Genomic DNA, 25,358 nt, shown 5'->3' with positions numbered 1-25,358 from the left:
TTCACAATGTGTGAACTCCAGTGTGGGATAATGTCATTAATTAGAAATCATGAGTTTATGTGAAGACCTGGATTTTTCTTGTTTCAGCTATTAGCAAAAACTTTAACAGCAACCCTGCTATTGAACACTTATGATTTCCTTCCAACATATCCTTTTCGCACACAGATCCCTCTGAAGATACCACGCATCTTCTATAACTGCTTGAAGTTATGATAATGACCATTCTTGGCGTATTAGTTTATAAAGTCTCTGAATTTTTCAGAAACAATTTTAAATATGAAAAGCATCAAATTGATAATACTTGAACTTACTGAGTACATTGTGATAAAGCGTTTCCACGCACATTACAGGAGTTATTCCCCACAGCCAGCTTGTGAAATAGGCAGGTGTTTCCATCTCCATTTGATAAATAATAGACTGAAATAAAAGAGAATAACTGACTTGCTCAAAGTCCTGAGATGATCAAACAGCAGAAATGGAACTCAAACCACTTCTTCAGTCTTCTGGTCCAGAGCATATTTATTATACACCATTGTCTCTTGGGAAAAAGAATATGTATCAGTTAGCTTTTGCTGTATAACAAACCACCCCATAATTAGTAGCTTAAAGCAATTACCATTTATTTAGTGATGATTCTGTGGTTCAGCAGTTTGGGCCAGCTTCAGTTTAGGTTCTAGAAGTATGGGTCAGGATAAATGTTAGGATTTTTATGGTTTGTATTTATATTCTGTGAATGTGCCAGGGTTTGGTTTTTTTTTTTTTTTTATTGTACCTAGATTTCTTTTTCCACCCCATTTTAGCCTGTTACGATATCTGACTTTTTTCTCTCAAACTTAGGAATAAGTGGAGTCAGGACCAAGGATAGTTCCTATAGTGTCTTGGCTTTCCTGGGTTTTCTCTGAGAGGTCTTTCACATGCTGCCCTAGGACGACACTAAGGACTTGGTCTTGACTGTTATTGTGGCTTTTTGGTAGGAAAGCATCAAGCTCAATGCAGGTAGGCCCTGAGTGAAGGGAAGCTTGCATGTGGAGACAATAAGCTAAAAGGCACCCTTCCTCCTCTGAGGGCTTTTTTAGACAATCCTCTCCTGCTAATAAGTATTATAATAATCACTAACACTATAGTGAATTCAGCCATTCACTATAGCAATCTGAATCTAAAGACCATGCCATATCTTAATTTTGAACATCAACTATTGTGTATCACATAGTAAATGTTCAGTAAGTATATTTTATTGTTAATCGGTCTTTATGTTCTTTTTTACTTTGACCTTTTGAAATCTCTGGTTAGATACTGAATTTAAAAAATGAATACTTTTATACTTAGAGTTTATTCAGCTCTTGTTTTTTTTTTAAAGGTATTCTCAACAGTAGAGCTCCTTTACTTAGTTACCTAAATATTAGATTCTTAAAGAAAAAGAAATAGGGAAGATTACTTTTGCATTACCAAGATCTATGAAACTAATGTAATTCTACCTTTTTCTCTCTCTCTCTTCTGTATCTTTCCCCATCTTATGTTCTGCTGCCCATGTTGTTAAGTTTATAAATACCACAGGTATTAATGTGTCATGTCAGTTCTGAGCACTGTATTTTAAGAAAGCTATTGCTTGCTTATGAATTTAGATGGGATGAAAGGATGATGTCCACAATGGAGATGTCCCCAGAAACCATACCTTGTGGACTGGTGCTTTAAGCAACTAGTGATGTTGTATCTAGAGAAGAAAAAGGCATGATAGGTGTCTTGATTACTTGGTTATCATCTAGAAAGTTTTTTCTATGCAATACCTGTCCTCCAACTAACACCAACATATAGACATTCCAAGTAACTTTATTCTGGGTGACCTCAGAACTCTAATTAACACCAGTGAGTGGACACTACAAGATGGAATATCTGCGCTTAATAAATTGCAAATGAATACGATTGGTGACATATTGTTATGGAATCATCGGAGTCCCATCTGTGATGCCAGAACACACCAAGTCATGTGAACGTCCTCAGAAAAGACAAACATAGAGGAAGTTCCAAAAGGAAAGACAGTGGTCAGACCGTAATGTGCAAGTCTGTTTATAGCTTCATGGCCAGAATAGAAAGAGAATCTTTATGTGCCTCAGTGAGAAATTAGTTAGTGTCATCCCAGGCTGTAATTCTGAATACACTTTCACAAAGTTACTTGATGTCATATAGTGGCTATATAGCACTTTTACTAAAACAATAATAAAGTAGACTTATGTTAAAAGACTTGAGAACCCAGTGCCCATTTATTCATTAATGCAACAAATATATATTTATTGAACACCTTCTATTCCTAAGCACTGTTCTGTGCTCTGGGGGTAGAAGAGTGAACAGAAAGAAAAAGTCCTTATCCTTAAAGAGCTTATATTCTAGTAACTGCCTAAATTTTGCAAATAAATATGTAAAGAATTAATATGGATTCTAGCCAAAAATAATTTTCCCTTTCACATGTGTTCATGTCTGTCAAATTTGCCTTAATTCATTTCCTGAATAAAGAATTATCTTTTAAAAACACATTTTAATAAAATAATCATAACCATCAATTATAATTTGTATCATCTTTATATATATTGCATAAATTTCAAAAATTAAATAGAAATATTTTATTTTTGTGGAAATCCTTCTACTTGTGAAAGTAAAGATGAGACTTGTGTCTCATGCACTGATATATTTGAGATTTTTCTTATTCAGGAACTTGAATCTATAGTTACCATGTAATTCTGTCCAGAAGTCATTTCTTGGGTTACTAAATCATTATTTGTTGGTGTCCATCTGGGTTATAAATATCCCAAGAATTCAGGATTTAATGTCACATAAAACAAGAACAATAGCAACAGATGTCACAGTAATGCCATGAAATCATTTTAAATATTAGGGAAGGGATGTTAAAGATTATTGGGTCTATAGACCCGTGTGTTTAGAAATGAAAACACCGAGGCAGAGTGACTTTCTAACGCCTAGAATCTGTCTTCCAGTCCTTAGGCCATGGGTTTCTCTACCCCTCTACACAGGTTGATTTTCTCCACCATCTTGCTAGGTGGTAGGCTTGGCTGAAGCGTATTAAGAAGGCTGTAAATGGTCCATACTGCCCTGCCTGACATGAGTGTTCTCAGGGCACTGCTCCTAACCCTCCTGGCCTGTCAAACTCCTGATGTCTGTGTTACCTCAACCACCCGACTCAGATTTCCACTCACACTATGGTCCAGCTTAATCTCAGTAGGCAGATGACTTTCCAGTTTTCAGTCATGGACTAAGGATTATCCCTAGTTAACTTTCTGAATTTCATAAGTGATTGATAAACATTTACACAACAACACAAATATTTTTGGAGCACTGACTGGGTACCACGCAGTGTGTTAACCTAACACGGGCCAGCTATTTAGTTTTCACAACCTGTCAGGTGGATACTCTTCTCAGTCCCATTTTACAGAGGCAGAAACTGAGGGGAGGATGCATTAGGAATCGAACAGAATGGAATCCAGCTCTTCAGTACCCCCATGAAATCATTTGACTTAACGTTGCCTTGCTTGGCAGCTGGAGCCACGATCTAGAGAGTTTAGATGATCTCTGCAGAATTATAAGAGAGTCGAGGTGGGGGGTGGGGGGGATGGCATGCAGTCAACAAAGGCAAGACACACTTTGTACACATTGCTGCTGATTTTACAATGCATATGATCTTAGAGTGGCTCCTCCTGCCAGGCTAGGTGAGTTCATAATCTAATTGTCTTACAATTAAGAAATAATTTATATACATAGAGAGTTGGTAGTTTTCAAATTTAATATGCATAGACATTTAAAAATTTCCTTTGACAAACTTATTCTATTTTTTAAATAGCTGTTTGATTTCTATGGTAGTGTTAAATGTTAAGCCAACCTATTTTTAGACTTATTGGTAGCAGTGCTTTTATTCATAATGTGAGCTCTTTGGCTCTGTGGTGCAGACTTGGTATTTTAATCTGCCTATTATGTGTGTTGCATTGTGAGATTTAAAAAAAAAAAAAGTCCATGATATTAAACAGTGATTCCTTCTTTATCATTAAGGCATAGAGACCAGTTCTGTCTGACAATGTAGTGAAGCTCATTTGGCAGCCTTTTTTTTTTTTTTTTTAAAAAAACCTCTATTTTGTCCAACCTGACAATAATTTCACTAGATGAAAAAAATTAAAATCATCTGTTGTCAGGGTAATGATATTGGTTTTCCTTCATAGAAATTAAGCAAAGTAAAAATCTTAACACTAACTTTCCAGGGATCCGTGGTGCTTTTAGAACAATGCCTAACAAATTCTCAAGGCTTTGTTTTCCAGATAAATCTTTCTGTTCTGAAGCATTTAGTTTTGTGTTTTTGAAGTGGGGTGTGGATAAGAGAGTCCATTTAATGAAAGTCAGAATTGACTCATCTTTTTTTCTCTCCTTCTCCTCCAGCTCTTTCTCTTTGTTGTCTGGAACTTTGAGCTCTACATGATACCACTGGTTCTGTTGTTACTATTGACATGGAACTACTTCTTGATAATATCAGGGAAAGATAACAGGCAACGTGATACAGTAAGTTTCTGCTTCCTTATTTGTATGTGTTTTGTTGTTATTCTTCGTCCCTCTGACAGAATCAACATTGATTTAATTTTACAAACCAGAAATTCTGTTCATAAAGACTCGAGTTTAGAGGAAAGTCTTAATCAGTTCAAAAATAACAACCCTTTGGCCCTAACATAAGAGAAAGTATTCACCTGTTTCTAACATGACTCATCTTGGTAGGCACTAAAATCGAGAGCATACTAAAGAATGAGCTATGACTTTTAATTATAAATGGGTTATTTCAAATGAGTATTTCTTTTACTGTCATTTGTTTTTATGTCTTAATCTTGAGTTAAGAGGTAATGTCATAAAATTATTTATGATCAGACCAAATGAATGTATTTTATTTAAGACCTTTCTCTGTAGTCTATCATTGGAAGGAAGAAAAGATTGATGATTTGTTGGCCTGGGAAAGTGCATAAAGTACCTTAATTCAATGAAAATTCACTGCATAACAGCAAATATCCATCTTGGTGTCAGGGGTGTATCAGGAGTACAGCTGGAGAATAAAGTAGGGAAAGTTATACTGAACCCACCTGCCCTCTCTGGCATTTTTGAAAATTTTTAGAATCTGTAAGACCACTTCTCTCTCAAAAAGAGTTTTAGAGCAAGCAGAAGCTAACCACATAATAATGGTATCTCTTGTTCTTCTGCCAACTTTCACTCCCCTTACAGTACCTCAGTCACAACACACTTAGTGAACATACTACTTCAAAAAGCTTTCCAATATATAAAGGAATGGAAGGGAGGTGTCCTCTCCAAATAGGATATTTGCAATTTGATAACTTCATAGATAGCTATTGAGAAGAATTTAAAGGTTTGTAGAAATGTGAGAATCTATTTGATGGCTGTTTGTCTTCATCAGATTACATAGATTTTTTTTTTTTCCATTGAGGGTCTACATTTGATTTATAATTGGGAGGTTTTGCCATCTACCATGTCCATAATGGTGCAGGAACCAAAGTTATCTGATCATCAGTTTAACAGTATTATATAATACTTCATTATAACAGCAGCATAATGTTTGCACAGACATACCTGTGACCTAAAACTTCTCCCTTTTACATAATTCAAGCAGGGGTGCCTGGGTGGCTCAGTCAGTTAGGCATCCAGCTCTTGATTTTTGCTCAGGGCATGGACTCTGGGTCCTGAGGTCGAGCCCCGCATTGTACTCCATGCTCAATGCTCAGTCTACTGGAGACTCTTTCCCTCTTGCTCTCTACCCCTCCCCCTGCTCACATGTATAAGCTTGGTCTCTAAATAAATAAATAAATAAATAAAATTTTACTAAATAATTCAAGCAAACTACATTTCAACTGGTAACACCAGGTGAATATACTTCTTCAGAAAAATTTTATCGTCAAAATAAAAGAAAAATCCTGAGGCATAGCCACCAAGCACATAGCAAAGTTTCCAACAACACACCATGTTTATTTTACTCTTTTATTTATATATATTTGTTCCTCTCATATGATTGTAAATTTTCGGGAGGGGACTCTTAGTTCATCATTGCATTTCCCGCTTTACCTAGCAAGTGTCTTGCAAGTCTGAAGTGTTGAAAACATTTTCTGTAAGGTTCATCAAATCCAACGTGAGATTGTTAATAGAGATTTTAATGGTTAGGCAGTATCAACAGACAAGAAGTTATTACTGGCAAAGATTTTTTGGGTATATATTTAAATTGCACACTGAGAGACAAGCCCCAAATGCCATAAGCATTGGTGTCATGGGGACAAATAGGTACTTTTGTCAATTAATCCAGGATGTTTTCTTTAAGAAAATGGGACTCTCTCAGACAATTACTTTTTTGTACCATTTATTTCAGGGAGATTGTCAAGAGAGAAGAATATCTACTTTTCATTCAGTTGCCTTGAGACAAATTTGCAAATAAGATTATTTGCAAATAAGAAAAAGTGGTAATTTAGTTTCAGCTTCTTAATCCTATGAGGGGGTTTATCGTCAATACTTAGTCATTGGTTTGAGTATTCTTACTGAAAAATTCTGTAACTATAGATTTTACTTGTTATCTTCTCCAGAATATACCTGCCTTGGCTGGAAAGGTACACTTGTAGAGGGAAAAGAGTCACATATAATATATCCCCTTGTACTTCCAAATCTCTAAGAATTTTTATTTCTATTTGAAGAGTTCCAGGGTTGCCTAGGTGGCTCAGTTGTTAAGCCTCTGCCTTTGACTCTGGTCATGATCCCAGGGTCCTGGGATCGAGCCCTGCGTCGGTCGGGCTCCCTGCTTGTCAGGAAGCCTCCTTCTCCCTCTCCTACTCCCCTTGCTTGTATTCCTTCTATTGCTTGTCTCTGTCAAATAAATAAAAGCTGAAGGAAGGAAGAAGGAAAGAAGGAAAGAAAGAAAGAAAGAAAGAAAGAAAGAAAAAGAAAGAAAGAAAAGTTACAGACTATGTAAATTTCTCTACTGCCCTTTTTTTTCCTCAAAATATAATTCCAAACTTGTATTTACCGAATCTTTTCTTTTAGGCACATCTCTAACAGAGCTCCCCCTCTAACCATGGACATTTGATTCCTCAGCACAGTCCACAGTGTTAACAGTCCATAGTCCAAGTTTCATGGAATGTTGGCTACACTCCATAACTCTCAGTAACTGCCTTTTATTGGCCCAAAACACACTGTCCACGTAGTCTGTTCTTCCTAGACACCAGAGCAGCAATCACAACACTTCATTCAGTTTTTTATGCAGTGGTTCAGTTGAGACAATATAAAACTCTTAAATTCATTTTGTCTAATTTTCTTCTCCCATACCTAGCTATGCATTTGAACTTATGGCTCCTTTTGCAAACAAGCCTGGGTTACACCTTGCTGGTTATAGATTATTATACACACACACGCATCTATGCATATACCTATACATTCATATACATGTGCATACATATATATGTAAATCAAGGCCAAATATTGATGGGGGCTCCCATGCTGTGTCTAATTGGCTCTACGCCATAGTGCATAGCACTGGAGGAATGGTGTTCTGCCCTAAGTCCTTATTGCCGTCCCCAAAAGCATGCAGAATCTTTCAGCATGTGTGCAAACTTTAGGTAATCTCTGAAGTGCATTAATCACACCACTGCGTGATTCCAGAAACTTTTTTGTTTTAAAAGAGAGCGAGAGAAGGAGGGAAAGTGGGCGGGCAGGCAAATTTCCTCTCATGGGGAAAAAAAAATCATTTGTACATTTAGCTGAGAACATTCAATTAGGATGAAAATGATAAAAGAAAAACAAGTCAAATTGACCTTGAGCTTTGTATAGCAAGAGAAAAAAAGGAATAACATTTTCATGACCTGAAAAATTCAAAGAAAAAAGAAAATACGGGGAAAGATGAGAAGTTCACAGATGGGCAAAAATTCTATCTTCACCGTATGGGTTGATGGTTGAGATTAATACTAAAATAGGAAAGGATTTCTTTGTGTGTTTGTCGTTTATTATGGAGACCATATCCTTTCTTGGATATGTAAGATTGCAGGAGCTAAATCCCGTCTTTTCCCTGCCATGGTGCCTGTTCTGGTTTAATGAGAAAAATGAGATGTAATCTTTGCTGAGGAAGTTTTGCTGCATTTAATGAGCTGAACCCTTTGAGGACAGGGTGAGGAAACAGCTGGTCGTGAGGCTAATGCTATAGACTTGAACGCGCACGTGAGAAAGAGGCGTGGTTCGAAATGGTATCTCACCTCTGCTGTTTCCCAATTGGACTTGTTAAAAATAAGCACTCCTACATCTGAATCTACCTACACTCACACCATGACATTAAAATTTCTGGCATGAGAATTGTTAGGCTTTTCTGGGTTGGGGGGAGAACTATTTAATAAATACATGTTTCGTTGAGAAATTTCTTTGGCATGAAGGGGTTATAGAGACAGCAATGTCATGCTTGTCTTGGTTGGAACTGTCACTTCAAAACCTGAGGAAAATTCCCCACCTCACCCCCCACCCCTGGCCACACCCCCAGTGCCCATTAGGCTTGTACAACTATCCACATTGTAGCTACTGAGGACTGAAGTTTTTTGTTTGTTTGTTTTGTTTTTGTTTTTTAAAATATTTTATTATTTGACAGAGAGACACAGAAAGGGAACACAAGGAGGGAGAGTGAGGGAGAAGCAGGCTTCCCACCGAACAGGGAGCCTGGAGTAGGGCTCCATCCCAGAAGCCTGGGATCATGACCTGAGCTGAAGGCAGATGCCTAACAACTGAGCCACCCAGGCACCCCAAGGACTGAAGTTTTTTTAAAGTTAAGGAGCAGATGCCAGGAAGTTGCCTTTGCTTTGGGTTTAAAAACCACTGAATCAGGACGCCTGGGTGGCTCAGACTGTTAAGTGTCTGCCTTCGGCTCAGGTCATGATCCCAGGGTCCTGGGATCAAGTCCTGCATCGGGCTCCCTGCTCAGCGGAGAGTCTGCTTCTCCCTCTCCCTCTACCTCTCCCCCTCCTTGTGTTCTCTCTCTCTCAAATGAATAAATAAAATATCTAAAAAATAAAAATTTAAAAATAAATAAATAAATAAATAAAACCACTTAATCCTTATTACCCTGAGCTCCCTGTTAGGCACTTTGTTTCAGCATGAGCTTCATCTCAGCCCCCAGGAGAGAAAAGCTGATTTTATCAGCTCAGCCAATACTTTGGGTCCTCCTAAGTCAAGTGCCGCCCGGTCTCTTCCTCTGTGGCAAGAGAGGAGACAAGCACAGGTGGAATGAGCCTGGCCATAAGAGCCCTTCCTTGAGAGGAGGGAATCAAGTCTCCAAGTCTCAGAGAAGTCTTTTTTGTTGTCCTTGTTCAAAAGCATTTATTTAGAACAGGAACAGAAAGGGGCTTAAACTTCATCACCTTTCAGCTAATCCAGCTCAAGCAGAACCATGAGAAGACCTAACCACTGCTATCCTCCACTCCTGGGCCTGTCTGTCTATCCACCTCCCCTTCAGCCTGACCCTAAGGCAGGCAAGGCGCGGACTTCCCTGGACACAGCTGAGGAAGGGGCAAGAGGACACACTTGTCTTTCTGTGAGACAGTGGGGTTCTGCCTCTAAGCCTCCAGCCCTTATGATGTACAGCCTTGCTCCAGGCACCCACCCACATTGGTTGGGGGAAGGTACAAGCTACAGAGTAGGCTCCAAGGCTCAGAGAAGGGAAGACCTGTGTTGGCTAAGCAAACCAGGGGCCTCTTGCACCCCCTAGGAGATGGGTGTCCTCGCTGCTTTACAAATAGGGAAACTGGCCAGAGAGATTTAATAACTTACCCGAAGGCACGCAGTTAGAAAAGGCATGCAGTTAGAAAGTAGCAGAATGGGTATTAGAGTCTGTTGATCCGTCTGAAATATGACCCCTAACTACCCGTCAAGTGCATGACTCTTAAGACTTCATTTTGATACATCCCATGTCTCCCTGAGCAGGTTTAGAGTAGGTTTCTCCCTCGAGTTTTAGAAGATCCAGCAGCATTAACTCCACCTTCAAGAACACAGACTGATGGAAAACCCTCGTTTCCCCCCACTCCACTTCCGTCCTCCAGTTCCTCCCTGCCTTCAGGGAAATAGAGCAGGTGTTTATTAAGCAACTTCTATGTATCAGGTATCCTGCTAAGCCTTTTTAGACACCTCATCTATTTTAATTCTTTACAATAACCTTATCAAGTAGATTGTTCTAACTAGTTTTATCATCATTTTACAAACGAGGAAATTCAAAACCAAAGAAGATAAATAATGAGTTCCATAGAGGAAGTGGGATGTGAACTCAGCTCTTCCCTGTTCTGAAGCCCAGGCTGTTTTCATGGTATATGCTTGCTCGTGCCTCTCCCAAGGGCTTACTTTCTAAATGTTGAGAGCCTGACGTGGAATCCCAGGTATTCCCCCAAATCCTTATGAAGTTCCCAGTGACCTCTCAAGAATTTGCATTGGTCCCTTGTTTGATCCCAGGTGACCCCACTAATTTCAGGATTGTTCATGACCTGTAGGACTACCTTCACTCAACCCAGGTGAGCATGGATGGGAAGAGTAAACCAAAGTGGAGAATCTTTCACATTAGTGAAGAAAATCTTTGAATATTTTTGACATACAAAGATTCTTCAAGAGGTGTTTTTTAATTACACTTTAAAAGAACATTCAGTTTCACTGTCATGATATTCCTCCCACATAGCAGTCTCACTTGCCTAATCAATGGAGGCATTAAAAGACTGAAGAGTAGGGTAAATCAATGAAATCATTCTCTGATTCATGATCTGACTGTGACACAAATTGAGCCAAAGTCTGCCTTGCTAAAATACTTATTTCAGTAAATACTGAAATGTTTTGTTAGCTTCCTCAAATGGCAAAACCCTCGATTCTGCTTTCACCCATTAGAATGGTACTGGATCGCTTCTCCGCCTTTTGGCTAAGATCAAGTGTAGAATGGTACTGGATATTGTTTCTTGTTGGATCTGGTTCGGTTAGACCCAGAGTACTTATTTCTAGAAACAAAGCTTGTGAGGAGAGAATGTTCTTTGCTGCTAGAAATGCTGGTGATGGCACAACGTGGGATGGCCCACCAAATACAAGCCAGCCAAGAATCATCTGCTTGTTTGACTTGAGTTCTTGTGAATCGGGTAGATTGATCATTTACTCGGCTGGTCTCAAAGAAGTCCATGGTGCAATATTTGAATGTGTAGCTTACTGAACAAGCGAGATGTTGCTGACAGAATCTAGAGGCTGGCCAAAATAGAGAGAAGAGAGAGGACTCCATAAGCAAAACACTTTGAATGTACAGTTAGACCTTTTCTACTTCAATACTTGATCATTCACGGAAAGTAGCATAGACCACAAGCCTCCTCTGTTTGCATCTCAGTACCAAAAAAGACCACATACTTGCTCTTAACAGAAGCAGCACTGAGTCATACAGCCTGTAAACACATCTAAAAATGGAGGATCACTTTTTCTTTCTTCCTGCTTATTTCAACAGCAATTTTCTCAATTTTTTCAGAAGGTCACCAGCTTGCAAAAGTCTGAGAAGGACCATGAAAAGAACCAGACCTTTCGTTTTCTAACACCGTCAATAGCATTAAAAAAAAAACAAAAACAAAAACAAAAAACCAACAGCCAATCAGATGTCAGTACAAAAGTTTATATCCTATGACTTCTCTGAAAGCTGTTCACCAACCGCTTAGCTGTGCCAGATAATCACTCACTGTATAGATTGGTGTCCCCAGACATCAGTGATCATCACCATCACATCATCAGGCTCTGGACATTGACCAACAGATTTCCACAATTTTTCAACACTGTTCAAATGTCCCCCACCTGACTGCCATGTTACTTACTATCCCCTCCATCTTGGTAGCTGACCAGGCCTTCCACCCTACAGATTTCTCTCAAACTTCAGCTCCTAAAACTCTCTGAATTCACCCCCAATTTAGGGTTCCCAGATTTAGCAAGTAGAGATACAGATGCCCAGTTAAATTAGAATTTCAGATAAACATGTTTATCCTAAAATAATACTCATTATTTATTTGACATTCGAATGTAACTAGATGTTCTGTATTTATTTGGTAACTTTATTTCAGTTGCACATTTTTTGTTGTTGTTTATTTTTCTCAAGAGCTTTAGGAAGGTGATCTGTTCTGAAATAATATTCTGATTGTCTGGCTATTTTGGTCTTTCTCCAACCTCTTCAAGAATGGTATAGAAGACAACCTCATAAGCAGGCCCCACCCAAACCATAGATAACTTCAGCTTTACTTCCCCTGGATTCCAGCAGAATTGTTTGTATGTTTTTTTGTTTTTTGTTTTTTTAGTTTTGTGTTCAAGGGCAGCATGTTTATTGAACAAGAGGTGAGGGTCCTGGGTAAAAGGTTGGGGAGGGGAAGACCACAAAAATGAACTAGACAGTGTCCCTGCTCTTTTGTCATCTCTTTTACCTGCAAAACAAGTGTTCAACACTTGGGAGAGCAGGAAACCTAGGTTATGCCACTTGTAAAGACTCACACAGCAAGGCTGGACCAGAACCCTGTCTTCCATTTCTCTGGCACCCATTCAGCAGGCCCTGACAGGGCAAAGGCTTGGTCCATAAAACACCGTAAGAATCAGGGAAAGAAGGGATGATGTCCTTCTCATCATGTAGATGTGGAAACTGAGGCTCAGGATAAGTCAGTAACCTCTGCAGAGCCAGCCGGTCAGTGTGTGTGGGACAGACATGGTGGCCCAGGGAGGGGCAGCACAGGCCAGGTCTCCAACTTCACGGAAGCACATAGCTGCACCGGCTGCGAGTTGTCCGGGGGCGGGGGGGGGGCAGGGACGTGCAGGTTGGCACAGTGTGTGATGTGATGACGTGACAGGTGGCTGGAGCTCCTGAAGTGCTTGCCCAAAGAGCTGCGCACAAAGGGCTTGACCTGCAAGTACAATATATGGTGGTTCTGCAGTCCCTGAGATGGGCTCTCCCGGTGCTCACGCTGGCGCAGCCCCTGAGGCTCCTCCTCAGGCTGTGGGGGACCTTGATGGCTTTGACAACTAGGAGGAGGAGGGCGTGTCCTGGTCCTGGAGGTCACCAGGGGATCATGAGGTGGGGACTGGGCTAGAAGAGGGGGAAGCAGCAACAGTAGCTCTCCCCTTCCACCTTGGGGAAAAGGGAAGCTTTGAGGGCTGGTGGATATAGGAGATGGGGACTGAGGGTAGCCAGCATGGTGGCTGCTTTGGAAGCAGCAGTTACCCGGAGTGGAGGCTGTTTGTGGTTTCCCAGATAGTGATACCTTCTCTCTATGCCATCTATTCTTTTCTCAAAAAATAAATTTACTAAAATAAATTTACTGTTTTTTGTCAGGCATATTTTGTTTTTTACAAAAATTGGATCACATTAAATGTACTGTTAGTATACCTACTCTTTATATCAACACTATTTAGAAATATCCCTTAAATCACTGGAAAACCACAGGATTTTTAGTGACTGCATATTCACCATGTGACTACTTAATTTTTTCTTAAACACTTACATTAGAAATGTTTCAAAGATTTTTGCCATCTCAAATAATGCTGTAGAGAAATCTTTTGACCAGATCCTCTTTGTGGTCTCTGGTAATGCCCTTTGAGGCAATCCTTGTAGGAGAGTTTCTGGGTCAGAGCTCCTGTGCATTTTGAGTATTTTGGCTTACTAAATTAATACTAATTTGCCAGCCAGTAGGATTTTAATATTTTGTGTATATGTTCCTGGGTAACTACCTAGCATTTTTATCATTTTCTCCTGAGAGCCATCCCTGACTTCCCTCCTACTCTTGACCCCTACCACCAGCCTACCCTTGCCAACATGTACCCTCAGAACATATGCCCTCACCCCTCTCAGACCCCATATCCCTCTCACTGTATGGTAATAGTCACACCACTGTGGGTCTTCCTTACCAGCCTAAAATTGTTCTCATCGTATTTCGCATCTGTGTATTTAATCCCAGCACAGAATGAGATGTCGCAGACATAGCAGTGTAGTAGTTGCTCAAAAACTGTGATGAATGAACAAATATTTTAGTCTAATCTTTCCAAATCAAAAATTGTCTAATTTTTATGCATAAGTATTTCCATTCAATGAAAGTTTATTGAACATCTCCAGGCACAGTGCTAACTCTTGTTCCAAAGACGATTAAGACAGGATCCTTGCCCAGGCCAGTTTGTGGTCTAGTGAGGGAAACGAACAACTAAATCGAGTGCGTGAACATAATAGGTGTGCTGATAGAGGCGGGTAGGTGATGTGCCACATGTACAACCAAAAGACATTTAGATCACCCCAGATGTCTGTGCGTGTGCTGCATACGTAAAGAAAAGGGGTTTTTATCTGTGACCACAGCTCCCATTCTACCCTTCAGTCTGTCCGTTTCACTCCCTAACTCCGTGTTTGCCTTTCATACTTCTTCAGTTTATTGGCTAGCCTTTTGCTGTCTTCTCAGACTGCATCTAAACTTCAAATTGGAAAGATAAAATTATAGAATGGTGGAAGATGAATGTCACCTGTACGTGACATGTCCGTTCCTATAGAGAAAGATGTAAAGGAAAGCGTTTCTATTTTTAAAAGTCAATTTACTGAGGATTCTCCTCAGTGGAAGGCATACTGCTTGCTTTGGATCTGTGAGGACTCAGAAGACAGAATTTAAAGTTAGGGGTAACCACCGTAGAGGATGTTTCCAGTTACTCTCCAATTTTGCCTAAATCCTTCCCAACTTGCTCAGATTCTCCAAAGACACACGTGAGAATATAACAAGGTAAAGAGCTGAGCTTCATTCTTCTAGAGGATTTCTGCCCTGAAATCTTGCTCCTTTCCCACTAAATGAACTGCCTGGCCAAATTTGAGAGAAACCTGAAGCTCTTGCCCCCATAAATAAACTATATCCTCTTATTTGGGCCCCAGATGACCCCTGGAGCCCTAGAAACTCCTTGTAAAACCAGCTTTCTAAAACTCCCTTCAAAGCCTCCCTTGGATCCAAAGAATTCATCACCTAGATGGTTCTCCAAAGTGTCCAACCCCAGCATTTACCTGTATGTCAACCAAATGGTTTTATTATCTCCATTCTTCCAAAAGGTCTGCCCCCACAATTTTGTTGTTTCTGTAATGGAAGAAGGGGATGGAGAAGAGGGGGGAAAAAGGGTACTCATCATTTTGGTCTCAGTTCTCAGGGTGGCTGTGTTATTTTTACTCTCCCTACTTTTAGTGATAGCCTGTTTGTTCCTTCTTAAAGACTTTTCATTCTCCTTGTAGCTAGGCAAAACTCCTTTGAACTTTATAGTGAGGGAGGTAGGATATAGGACCAACAGAAGCACCTTGTGGCTGACTCATGACCTCATGACTAGTTTGCATTACTGGTCCTAAGCATCATGCCCTCTGTAGTGATTGGTGTTGGCACAGAGTTTCCTATGATATTTGTGAAAATTTACTGTCCCTGGTTCAGAAAGGTGGTAAGAAAGTACAAGACCTCAGTTAACAAGCTAAAAGTGGAAACCAAATGGTATGTCTTTATCAGCTTGTGGAAAATGTTCATAAATCTGAACTCTGATAGGGGTCTAGTAACTCAGAGAGGTTTGTGTTCATTTTTTTTTGTTTGTTTGTTTAGTGTTACGTGGTATACATTATCAAGAGCATGCAATTCTAAAGTCTTTCCATCTTCTTCTATGTAGAACTTTAATAGTACATGTAGGTAACCAAACTAAAATATGCCTTCAAGGGCATTTTCTGTCATTTATCACTGAATTTATTCCATTATGCTGGAAAAAAATAACTATTATGCCACATCATTTATTTTTTAAAAAATAACCAAATATTCTGTTAGCATGCTTAAATGAGAGAAAGTCGGTTCATCTAAAAGTTTCCAAGTGAGTTACACTCCCACGGATAGCCTCAAAAACTTCTTAAAAATGACTGTTACCACGACTCATTTCCAGTTGGTAGAGGTTAAAAGCCCAAACTTTGAAATTAGGAAGATCTGGGATTTAATTGCAGAACTTCCTCTTGTTAGCCATGCAAATTTATTCATTCCCCTGAGCCTCAGTTTCCTCACCAATAAGACAGGGATAATAACCTTACCTTGTTGAAGTTTTGTGATGATTAAAGAGACAACATACTGTCTTAACCATACAGCAAGGGCTTAGTCAATGACAACTAGGCACCCGTGCATGTAGAAAACTGGACAAACCAGCAAGGGTGTAATGAGGGTTTAGACATTGTACATCACTTCCTCTTTTGAAAAGTTCCCTTGTAAGTGCTCTTGAAGAGGATGGTTTTCCATGACCATCAGTCTTGGTTTTAAGCTTGTAGATAAAGACAGTAACATTGCCACAGAAAGTTTTCCCATGTCTATAATCCCGCCTGCTATGTGTGCGGAAGTCCCACAATAATAAAAACTGTATTTTTATCAGGAAAAAAAAAAGCAGATGAAGAAATTTGACCAGTCCTCTACAGATGAAAACTTCTTGCTAACTGAATTTTACAGAAATACCATAAACAAATGCCATTTTCTAGATCATATCAATAGATATTTGAAAGAAACATTTTTCTTGTTTATTGTAATACAAACCTCCAGCAGGCACAATGCATAAAGACAGAGGCCAGCAGCACTCTGAGAAAAGAACAGGGCATTTTCCTGAAACTGTCTAAACTGTCTTTGAGTCCAAAAGCACAATACTCCTTCCTGACAGCCTCACTCTGGATGTCGACTAAGAGAAGGAGAAAGGTAAACCTACATAGCATACCAGGCCTGGGCAAGGGGACTAATTTTAATAAATCAGACTAGAACATGAAAATGTCAACTTAATCAAGCATTTAAATTTTATTAATCAAGCCTAATTTTTATGAGTGCAAATAATCACTGAAGCTGGACAAATTTGTTCTCGATTGCATCAGAAACATAATTTTAATATTTAATGGACTGATGAATTTAAATGGAGAATTATCTTTATGAAACATGCTCTTCATAATTTGCCATTAAATGAGAAATAAAAAAAATCAACATAAATCTTACATAAAGGTTATTTAACTAAATGTTGGTACTATAAATATTATAAATACATTATGCACTAATTTATCAATCATACAGTACACTACATAAAGCAGAAATGATAAGTGGACCCGGCAAGCTTTTCCTAGAATATAGAGCTCTTGTGTTATATTGTGGGAAGCTCATGATAAAACGGTTACGGAGGTTTTGTGTGAGATTTCGTGAACATTCTTTTCATTCAGGCTTTTATGCTACAATTCACCATTCACCATAGACATTCTTTCCAGTTCAAATGTAGGTCTAAACCCACATGGGCTTTCTTTTGTGAGGTGATTATTCTTTATCAAAAAGAGATTAAAAAATATTTTTATCATTATTATTTATAGAAAAGGGATATAAAGAAAAAAACTCAAGTTTTCGGACTCTATGATTTCCTGACGTTCAAAACTCAGTCTATTTTTAGATTTTTTTCACATAATGTTCTCAGGCCTCGAAATATTCTAGGACCGAGAGGAACAAAAGAAAAAGAGAATCAAATTAGTGCCAGAATGTTTTTCTCTACAAATGTCCACCGATTCCCCTCACCCCTTCCATTATCTCACGCATTCTGCTTAACATAGTGAGTAGCTGAGAATTTCTGGAAAAAGTGGATCGAACATAGCAGAGCGGTACGGTCCAAAAGTTTGCTAATGTTAATCTCCAATATAAATGATTTTTTGTCTTGTTTTCCAATTCTGTTGTTCCAAAAGTGTAACATTTTTCTCTAGTCCATGTCCTAAAACTATACACTTACCTGAAAGGGAACTTCTTGACTACTGCCGCTTTAATGCTCCCCCGAGACTATCTTCAGGGGTTAGAGCATTGCATGTTTCTGAGGAGACTGGAGGTCACACCTGTCCCTCCTCTGGCTTTGCAGAAAATGTTTTAAATAGATAATGTGGACTCTTCATGAAATACTTAAAAAATGAAAATTCCCAAGGTTGTTTTGGATTTTAAACATTTAAAATTGTGCCTTTTAAAAAAAATAACAAATTCGTGGTTCTGGAATGGAAATCTGGTTTTATAAGAGGCTTGAGTGCATAATTTTCTTCTTTATTTGAAATCTGTTTACTTTTAATGGGCAAAAAATATTTTCCTTTGAAAATACTAAATTTTATAACATCCATTAGTAGCAAGTCTAGTTATCTTTTAATCTCACTTTGCAAAGCACATTAAACAACTCCAGTGTTTTAGGTTTGTGGGTTTTTTTTTTTCCTTTTTGGCTTTTTGTATATATTTTTTTCTAACATGACCAAAAAGTAGTTTCAAAAAAAGCATTATTATTCAGAAAGCACATTGTAGGTTAACAGTTGACCTATTTTTCCCTGCTCAAATTAATATGCGATGTCCTAAAGACACCAAGCTCAGAATTTTCCCTGCCAGCGAAAATACAATACATGGGGAAGCCTTTAGATGGAGACATAGTTCAAATAACACTAGAATTCTGTTCCCAGGGCTTTGTGTAAATGTAAGAATGAACATTTAAGAATACTCAGAAGGAAATATGAAAAGAAATTCATTTCAGATGCTTATACTGATTATAGAATTTATATTATATTTAGTCTTTTATAATGGAAGAGGTTTTCTGCATATTAAGCTGACACTTAAAAAAAAATAAAAGGTTACATCTTCTTGGCCAGTAAAGTAAATTTACCACCCTTGCACCTTACAGCAAAGCATATTATACTGCAAATAAGAATGTTGTTGTTGATGATGCAGAATACAGGCTGTATGTAATCAGTGGCATGCATCAAAAGTCATCTGATAGCCACATTAAATCCACATTTCCTATTAAGAGTCAGACTAAATTACAACATGGTACTTCCCAGAATGAGCCAAGGAAATGCATTCTGCGAGAAGAAATAATTGTATTTGAGTGTCTCTGTAAAAATCAGGAAGTCTTTTAGCAGTAAGTAATAATGCTTTTCTTTTTAGTCTGCCTTCTTTTGTGTTGCAATATATTCAACCTCACTGGCAAGCCTATCACACTAATTATTATTACATCTAGTGGTTCAGTTATCTTGATGACTACTGTAGCTGAAATACGCCAAGGTCAAATCCTTAATAGCGTGAATCAAACTAAGCAGCCATCATACATCCAGTTGCTTTTGAGATATACTGGATGAAACAGTGTATCCCAGACCTGTTTATGAGTCTTATTATTCTTCCAAACGTGGAGTAAATTATATGTACAGCTTAATTATGCCATTCATTTTGTAAAAGTTCCTTCTCAAAAATTTCGTGAGAAGCAGACATGTTTTATTTGGCACTTTAGCGGACTTTGGTGGACCAGAGGTCAGCTCTGGTTCTTTTCAGCCATCCGAAAGAGTCAGAGTGTTTATATGCATCTTCTCAATCCATTGGCTTCCAATAATTTCATATGATATTTACACATGTAATAAATTCACTGGCACACAAATGCATACTTTGCTTGGTTTATGCACACACAAAATGGTATAAATGAACTCCAGACCATGTTGAAGAATTCTGCTCTCTCCAAATTCCTCTGTATCTCTAGGGTGGAAATAGGCATTTAGTTTGTAATGTGTCCAAATATAAGCATCTGTACACATTTGGATGTTCTTTGAATATGAAATTAAATATGAAACTTCTTTCTTTTGTGACAATTTTCTTTCTTTAATTTTTTAACATGCAGTTGCACATCTGGACAGCAGTGATTTCTTCTTTAATTTAAATGTGTTGCTTTTTTATAGACCGTGTTTGAGTAAAGCAATTTGAATTGTGCAACTATTCATTCTGAACATAGCAAAACATCTATTATATTCAAAGATTATTTCCAAGGAAAAAAGTAAACATATGAGAGAAACTGGTTTGTCTCAGCTTTGGCTTGGGGAGTTTTTGGCTTCGTGGTTCTCAATACTTATCTTACAAGGGTGACACGACCAGGATTCTTTCTCGGTTCCTTTTTCTTTGAAGAGTAGTAAGTGGAGGACCTCATTCCTGGGCAAATCCAAAAATACAAAGTGTTTTAACAATTATTGGTAGGCCTTTTAACTCCCTTTGGTCACTTTGTTTTAAGACACACCCTCTAACTTGGCATTAAAAAGCAGTAATTAGTATTCACTGTCCCAAGAGGACTTTAACAATGAAGTTTACCTGAATCTACTTTTTCTCATCCCTTCACTGTCTTGGTGTTCTATTCTGCATCCTCAGGTCCCCTCCCTTATACATCATTGTCTGGGGCAGTAATATTAAACATGTCGTACTTGTATTCAGATTACCAACACCATTATTAATATTTTCAGCCAAATAAAATTTTATTTCCTTGCAAATCATAAGACATTTAAGTTGTGTTGAATTATAATTAAAAGTCATAATATGAAAAGAGCTCCTGTGCGACTATATAATATACAGATTCTACAGATGAGTTTGGCTCCATTTGAAAATGTATTTTTAAAAAGTATTGCCACATATTCTATTTTATATGTTAATGACAAATGCTCAGCAAATAGGGACTATGGAAGAAGAAATATTACGCTTTTAAAAATAATGTTATCTGCTTATTCTTTAGCTGTAATGTAGCTGGCATGCTGCATTTGGGGCTGTCTACGTGTGTTTTTAAAAATGTCATCTTTATTAGTATTACATTCAAGGAATAGTACCAAGAATCAGTTTCTTTCAAGACCTTCCTCCGGTGTGTGGCATATAAGTCTGTGACGAGCGACATTACAGAAGGTCATGTCACTTTTAACTGCTTGCATTACATCTTTCTGATTTCCCTAGTGCCCTTCCTTTGTTTGATTAATACTACTTGCTCTCAAGCAAGGTATCAGAAAGCATAATTTGGAAAGAGAATTCTAGAGCCAAACTGAGAGATTCCCCCCTCAAGAAAAGGGAAAGAAAAAAGAAAAACACAACTTTGGAGAAATGTATCTTTTCTAACACATGCATTTTTTTCAACACTTATTTTTTTTCCCTCAAGGAAATTCTGCGTATGTGTTATTAAATTATTGTTGACAAATATTTGGTCAGTTTGACTTCATATACTTGAAAACAAAACTATGTAGTCTTTATGTGGTTTTATTGATGAGGAAAGAGCTGGAGTTTGAGACAGGATTCCTTTATTTTGTTTTTCTTTGTTGGGTATTAAACTCCTCCACACTCTTTCTTGATGGTAGGTGTTCTGTGAGTTCTCTGGGAAAGGTTGCAGTTTCTTGAAGTCACTAAATGCACTTCAGGGATATGTACAGTTTGTTTTTAACACCTTAGTTGCAGTTTCTGTATTCATTGAATTTGGCCCAGGGCTCATGTCTTCAAGCACAGCCCCACTTCTGAAACACTCTTGCCTTCATAGCCATCCATTGCTTTGGTCCCTTAAAGCCTGCAAAGTAGTGAAATCATTATCATTTTAAGGGAGGGTCTTGATTCACGCCTCTACCTGTGTCTCTTTATGTGTTTCTTAGTATCTGTTAAACATGAATTGGAATTTTATATGTCCTAAAGAACACTGAATATTTTGCCCAGGACAAAAAAAAAATAATTTTTAAAAATGTATGTTGAGGGGCACCTGGGTGGCTCAGTCAGTTAAGCATCTGTCTTCAGCTCAGGTCATGATCCCAGGGCCCTGGGTTCGAGCCCCATATCAGTCTCCCTCTCCCTCCGCCTGTCACTTCCCCTGCTTGTACTCTCTTTCCCTGTCTAATAAATTTTTTAAATCTTTTAAAAAATAATGTTTAAAATATCATTAAATTCATGTTAGTTTTCTTTTCACTAATAGCTAACCTTTTTGAACATTTACTTCAATACGAGAACTGTGTTAAGTACTTTATACACTATTTCATTGTGTCCTTAATCAACACTTTGGGATAGGTACTATTATCTGCAGTTTCCAGGGCACCTTAAACCCCACCTGAACGAAACGTAATAGTGGGATACATTCTGAAGCAGCTTCAAAACATCCGTAGGAAAGCATCTGTATTATAAATCCTCACTTGTAGATGTTTATGATGTAACATTAAAAAGGCACTGGAGGAGGGGAAAAGCCCTCGCTAGAGCGCTAAAACACAACACAACGGCCTCTCGCTAACACAACACTTTTCTGCCAAATGTAAGAGCAAATGGTTGTATTGGGTGGTTCTGGCTGCACATTTGTAGAGCAATTGTGCGTAGCCAATTACCCACTTGTGCAGGGGAAGAACAGTTTGGGTTTCGCAAATGAAGAGCCTGATTCTGTAGACCTCTTTGAGTCGTTCTCGAACATAAGATCTGCAGCTGATTTGGAAAATGTGTAAATGAAGCTATTGGCTTGTTTGCTGTTTCAATGATATTTTGGATTTGTAGAAAATTAACTTGAAGGAAGTAGAAATCTCTAAATCTTAAAGGTTAAATGGGTATGCTTTCTGTTTCCGGGCAGATATTGGAAGGCATTTTGAAAATTTGCTTTTATTAATCTGCATCCCTGATTAAGTATACGTCTTTCCAGATAAGCTAGTTCAGTTCTGCAAGCTAGTTCACTTCCTTCCCATAAAATCTTGTTGAGGGCTATCAAGAATAGATGATGCTTTCATCTGTTCATTCTATCAACAAATGGTTCTGGAACACCTATTATGCACCTTGCAGTCTGCTAGGCAGAATCCAACACCCTTCTTGCTTCCTAGCACCTGCAGCATGATCATAAGTACTGAAGAGGAGAAGCATGCAATACATTTTTAATCATAACCAGCAAAATCATTGTTCGAGTTTATGCATGGGAGTAAAAGTATACTTGTAGTATTTGTTTCTCTTTCCTTGACATGTTTGATAAATGACTTTGTGTAGGTAATTTTAGTAAAACATTACTTAACCAAATTATCCTGTTTTATACCTCCTGTATATACAACTTTTATCTGAAAAATAAAATGGATCATAATGACCAACCTAACAAATTACTTAATCTAAATTGGTCATCTTATTAGAGATACAAAATTATAAACATTTAAACAAAACTTAGGAGAGTTGGGTGAGTTCTTCCCTCCCCACCCCTCACTCCCCACCCCCAAGAACTGGGCAGGGAGTGAGAGCTCTCTGAGTTGTCCCACTGTCTGGGTTTGAGTTCTGTTTCAGCCATTTGCTGTGTTAGGTGAATGCTTTTGAAGAAATACAAAGTACTGAAATACTGTGGCTGCTTCTCCCATTGAAACCTCCATCAAAAATGACCCAGTTTGGAATTGCCTGGTATAGAGCACCGTGATTATATGTTGTTGCTATTATTGTCTATATACTTCCAATACTTCAGATTTTCAGGAAATTAAAAGCCAACGAGAAAGATTAGCTTATAGTCTCCATTTAAATTTTACTGAATTATAATCCTCTTGAGGGCTGACATGAGTATAGATGAAATATCTGTGTTATTCATCTTTGTATTCCCACAGTACCTAGCACTGTGTTTCTTGGCCAAGGGGCTTAACAATAAATGCTTACAGAGTTGCTGAATAGTGTTAGAGAGAATGTTAAGAGTCCTTCTTTCTTGCTGAGGCTGAATTGCTTTATAGGCCTTCAGAATAAGTGTAAACTCTCACCAGATACTGGAAACAGCACATTGTGCTACTATGGTTCTTTTGAAATGCTGAATGTCCAAAGCAAAGACCACAAAATTCTACCATGTAATAGAAGATTTAAAGTATGACATTAAATTAGGAACAATCTCACAGGTTGTCTGATGCTTTTGGTTCTATATTGGTTTATGAGAAAAGGAGGTTTGCGTTTGGGCTATTCTTTTAAGTCGGCTAATGCTTTTCGAATATTTGAGAACAATTATTAGATCACCAAGAGTCCTGACATGTTATCTCAGTTTGTGTAGCTCTTGGCATAACACAGTCTTAGCTATTGAAGTTTTCACTCATAACATATTCCCGTCTGTATCATAAGCCACATGAATGAAGCACTCACTGTCTCTAACTTTTAAAGTTATGAGCTTGGGGAGAAAGATTTAAAAATATTTAATAACCATGATTCTATCAAGTTTATTCAGAAATAAAGATACAGACTGGATAAAAAAAGAAAAGCACCACAAAAATTAGAAATTATATGAAATGGCATCAATGCAATCAGAAGTTGGCACTTAATTGAATAGCTACCCTCCCCAAAGTTTTTTTAAATTTTTGGTTTCTATGGAGAGAGAGAGAGAGAAGGAGAGAGACAGAAGGTGTATAAAACCATAGTAAAACACCTGAAACAGGGGGAACTCCCATTTGGAATGCCACAGTTACACAGTAATCAAGGAAGGGGTAAATTATTGAGCAAATCCAAAATGACTATTCCATTATGCTGAAGTAAGTACACTAGGAGTCATTAAAAAATACATTCATGCATACCCACCTACCTGGATTATATATACATATTACATACATTTGATTATTGAATACATTTCTAATTTTCAGTGTCCATTCTCATAATGTAACCCTTGTGTAAAATCAGAGATTTAAAATTAGAGTCTCTGGCAATTCACAAAATAAAAAAGTAAGAAAAAGAAGTAATACAGAGATAGTCAAAAGTTGACATTTATCTACAAGAATTAAAACTTGAGACTTGATGGCACCAAAACCACAAATGACAAAAGAAAAAATTAACGAATGGGACTACATCAAACTCAAAAGCTTCTGCACAGCAAAACAAACAATTAATAAAAAGACAACCTGCACAATGGGAGAAAAGTTTTGCAAACCATCTCTCAGATACAGGGTTAACATCCAAAATATCTACAGAATTCAGTCAACTCCCTAACAAAAAAAGCAATCCAATTTAAAAATAGCAGAAGAACTAAACAATTTTCTACAGAGGATATAGAAATGGCCAACAGTTAGATGAATTTATGCTTAACATCACTAGTATCAAGGAAACGCAAGTCAGAACCACAATGCCGTGTCACCTCTGTATCAGTGGTCCACTGAGTTAGCGAACATCTGTTAGAATGGCTGTCGTCAGGAGCAGACAATAAGTGGTGTTGAGAATGGTGAATAGAGAGCAGTGACTAGAGAACCCATATTGTTGGCGGAAACGCAAATTGGTCCAGACACTGTGGAAAACAATATGGAGATTCCCAAAAAAATAAAAAACAGATCTGCCCTATGATTGAACAATTACACTTCTGGGTATATACCCAAAGGAAATGAAAACAAGGTATAGAAAAGTTACCTGCACAACCATGTTTGCCACAGTATTATTCACAAAAGCCAACATATGGAGACAACCCAAATGCCCATCAGTGAATGAACGGGTGAAAAGGATATGGTATATATACACAGAATATTACTCAGTTAAAAGGAAGGAAGATAGTATCCCTTTTGTGACATC

At 38.1% G+C, this 25,358-nt stretch overlaps 1 protein-coding gene across 1 annotated transcript in view; it reads left to right on the top strand.

Annotated features, from left to right (window-relative positions):
- The window catches only part of LOC111148337 (multiple C2 and transmembrane domain containing 1), a 525,636-nt gene that overhangs the window by 427,403 nt on the left and 72,875 nt on the right, over window positions 1-25,358 (top strand). The window contains exon 18 of the mRNA XM_022504845.1: window positions 4,435-4,554. Coding sequence (XP_022360553.1) covers window positions 4,435-4,554 — 120 coding nt within the window. The remainder of the gene's footprint in view (window positions 1-4,434; window positions 4,555-25,358) is intronic.

Source organism: Enhydra lutris, unplaced genomic scaffold (genome assembly GCF_002288905.1).
Source record: "Enhydra lutris kenyoni isolate GAN:26980312 unplaced genomic scaffold, ASM228890v2 scaffoldscaffold19, whole genome shotgun sequence".
NCBI lineage: Eukaryota > Metazoa > Chordata > Mammalia > Carnivora > Mustelidae > Enhydra > Enhydra lutris.
This window is presented reverse-complemented; position numbering and strand designations above follow the sequence as displayed.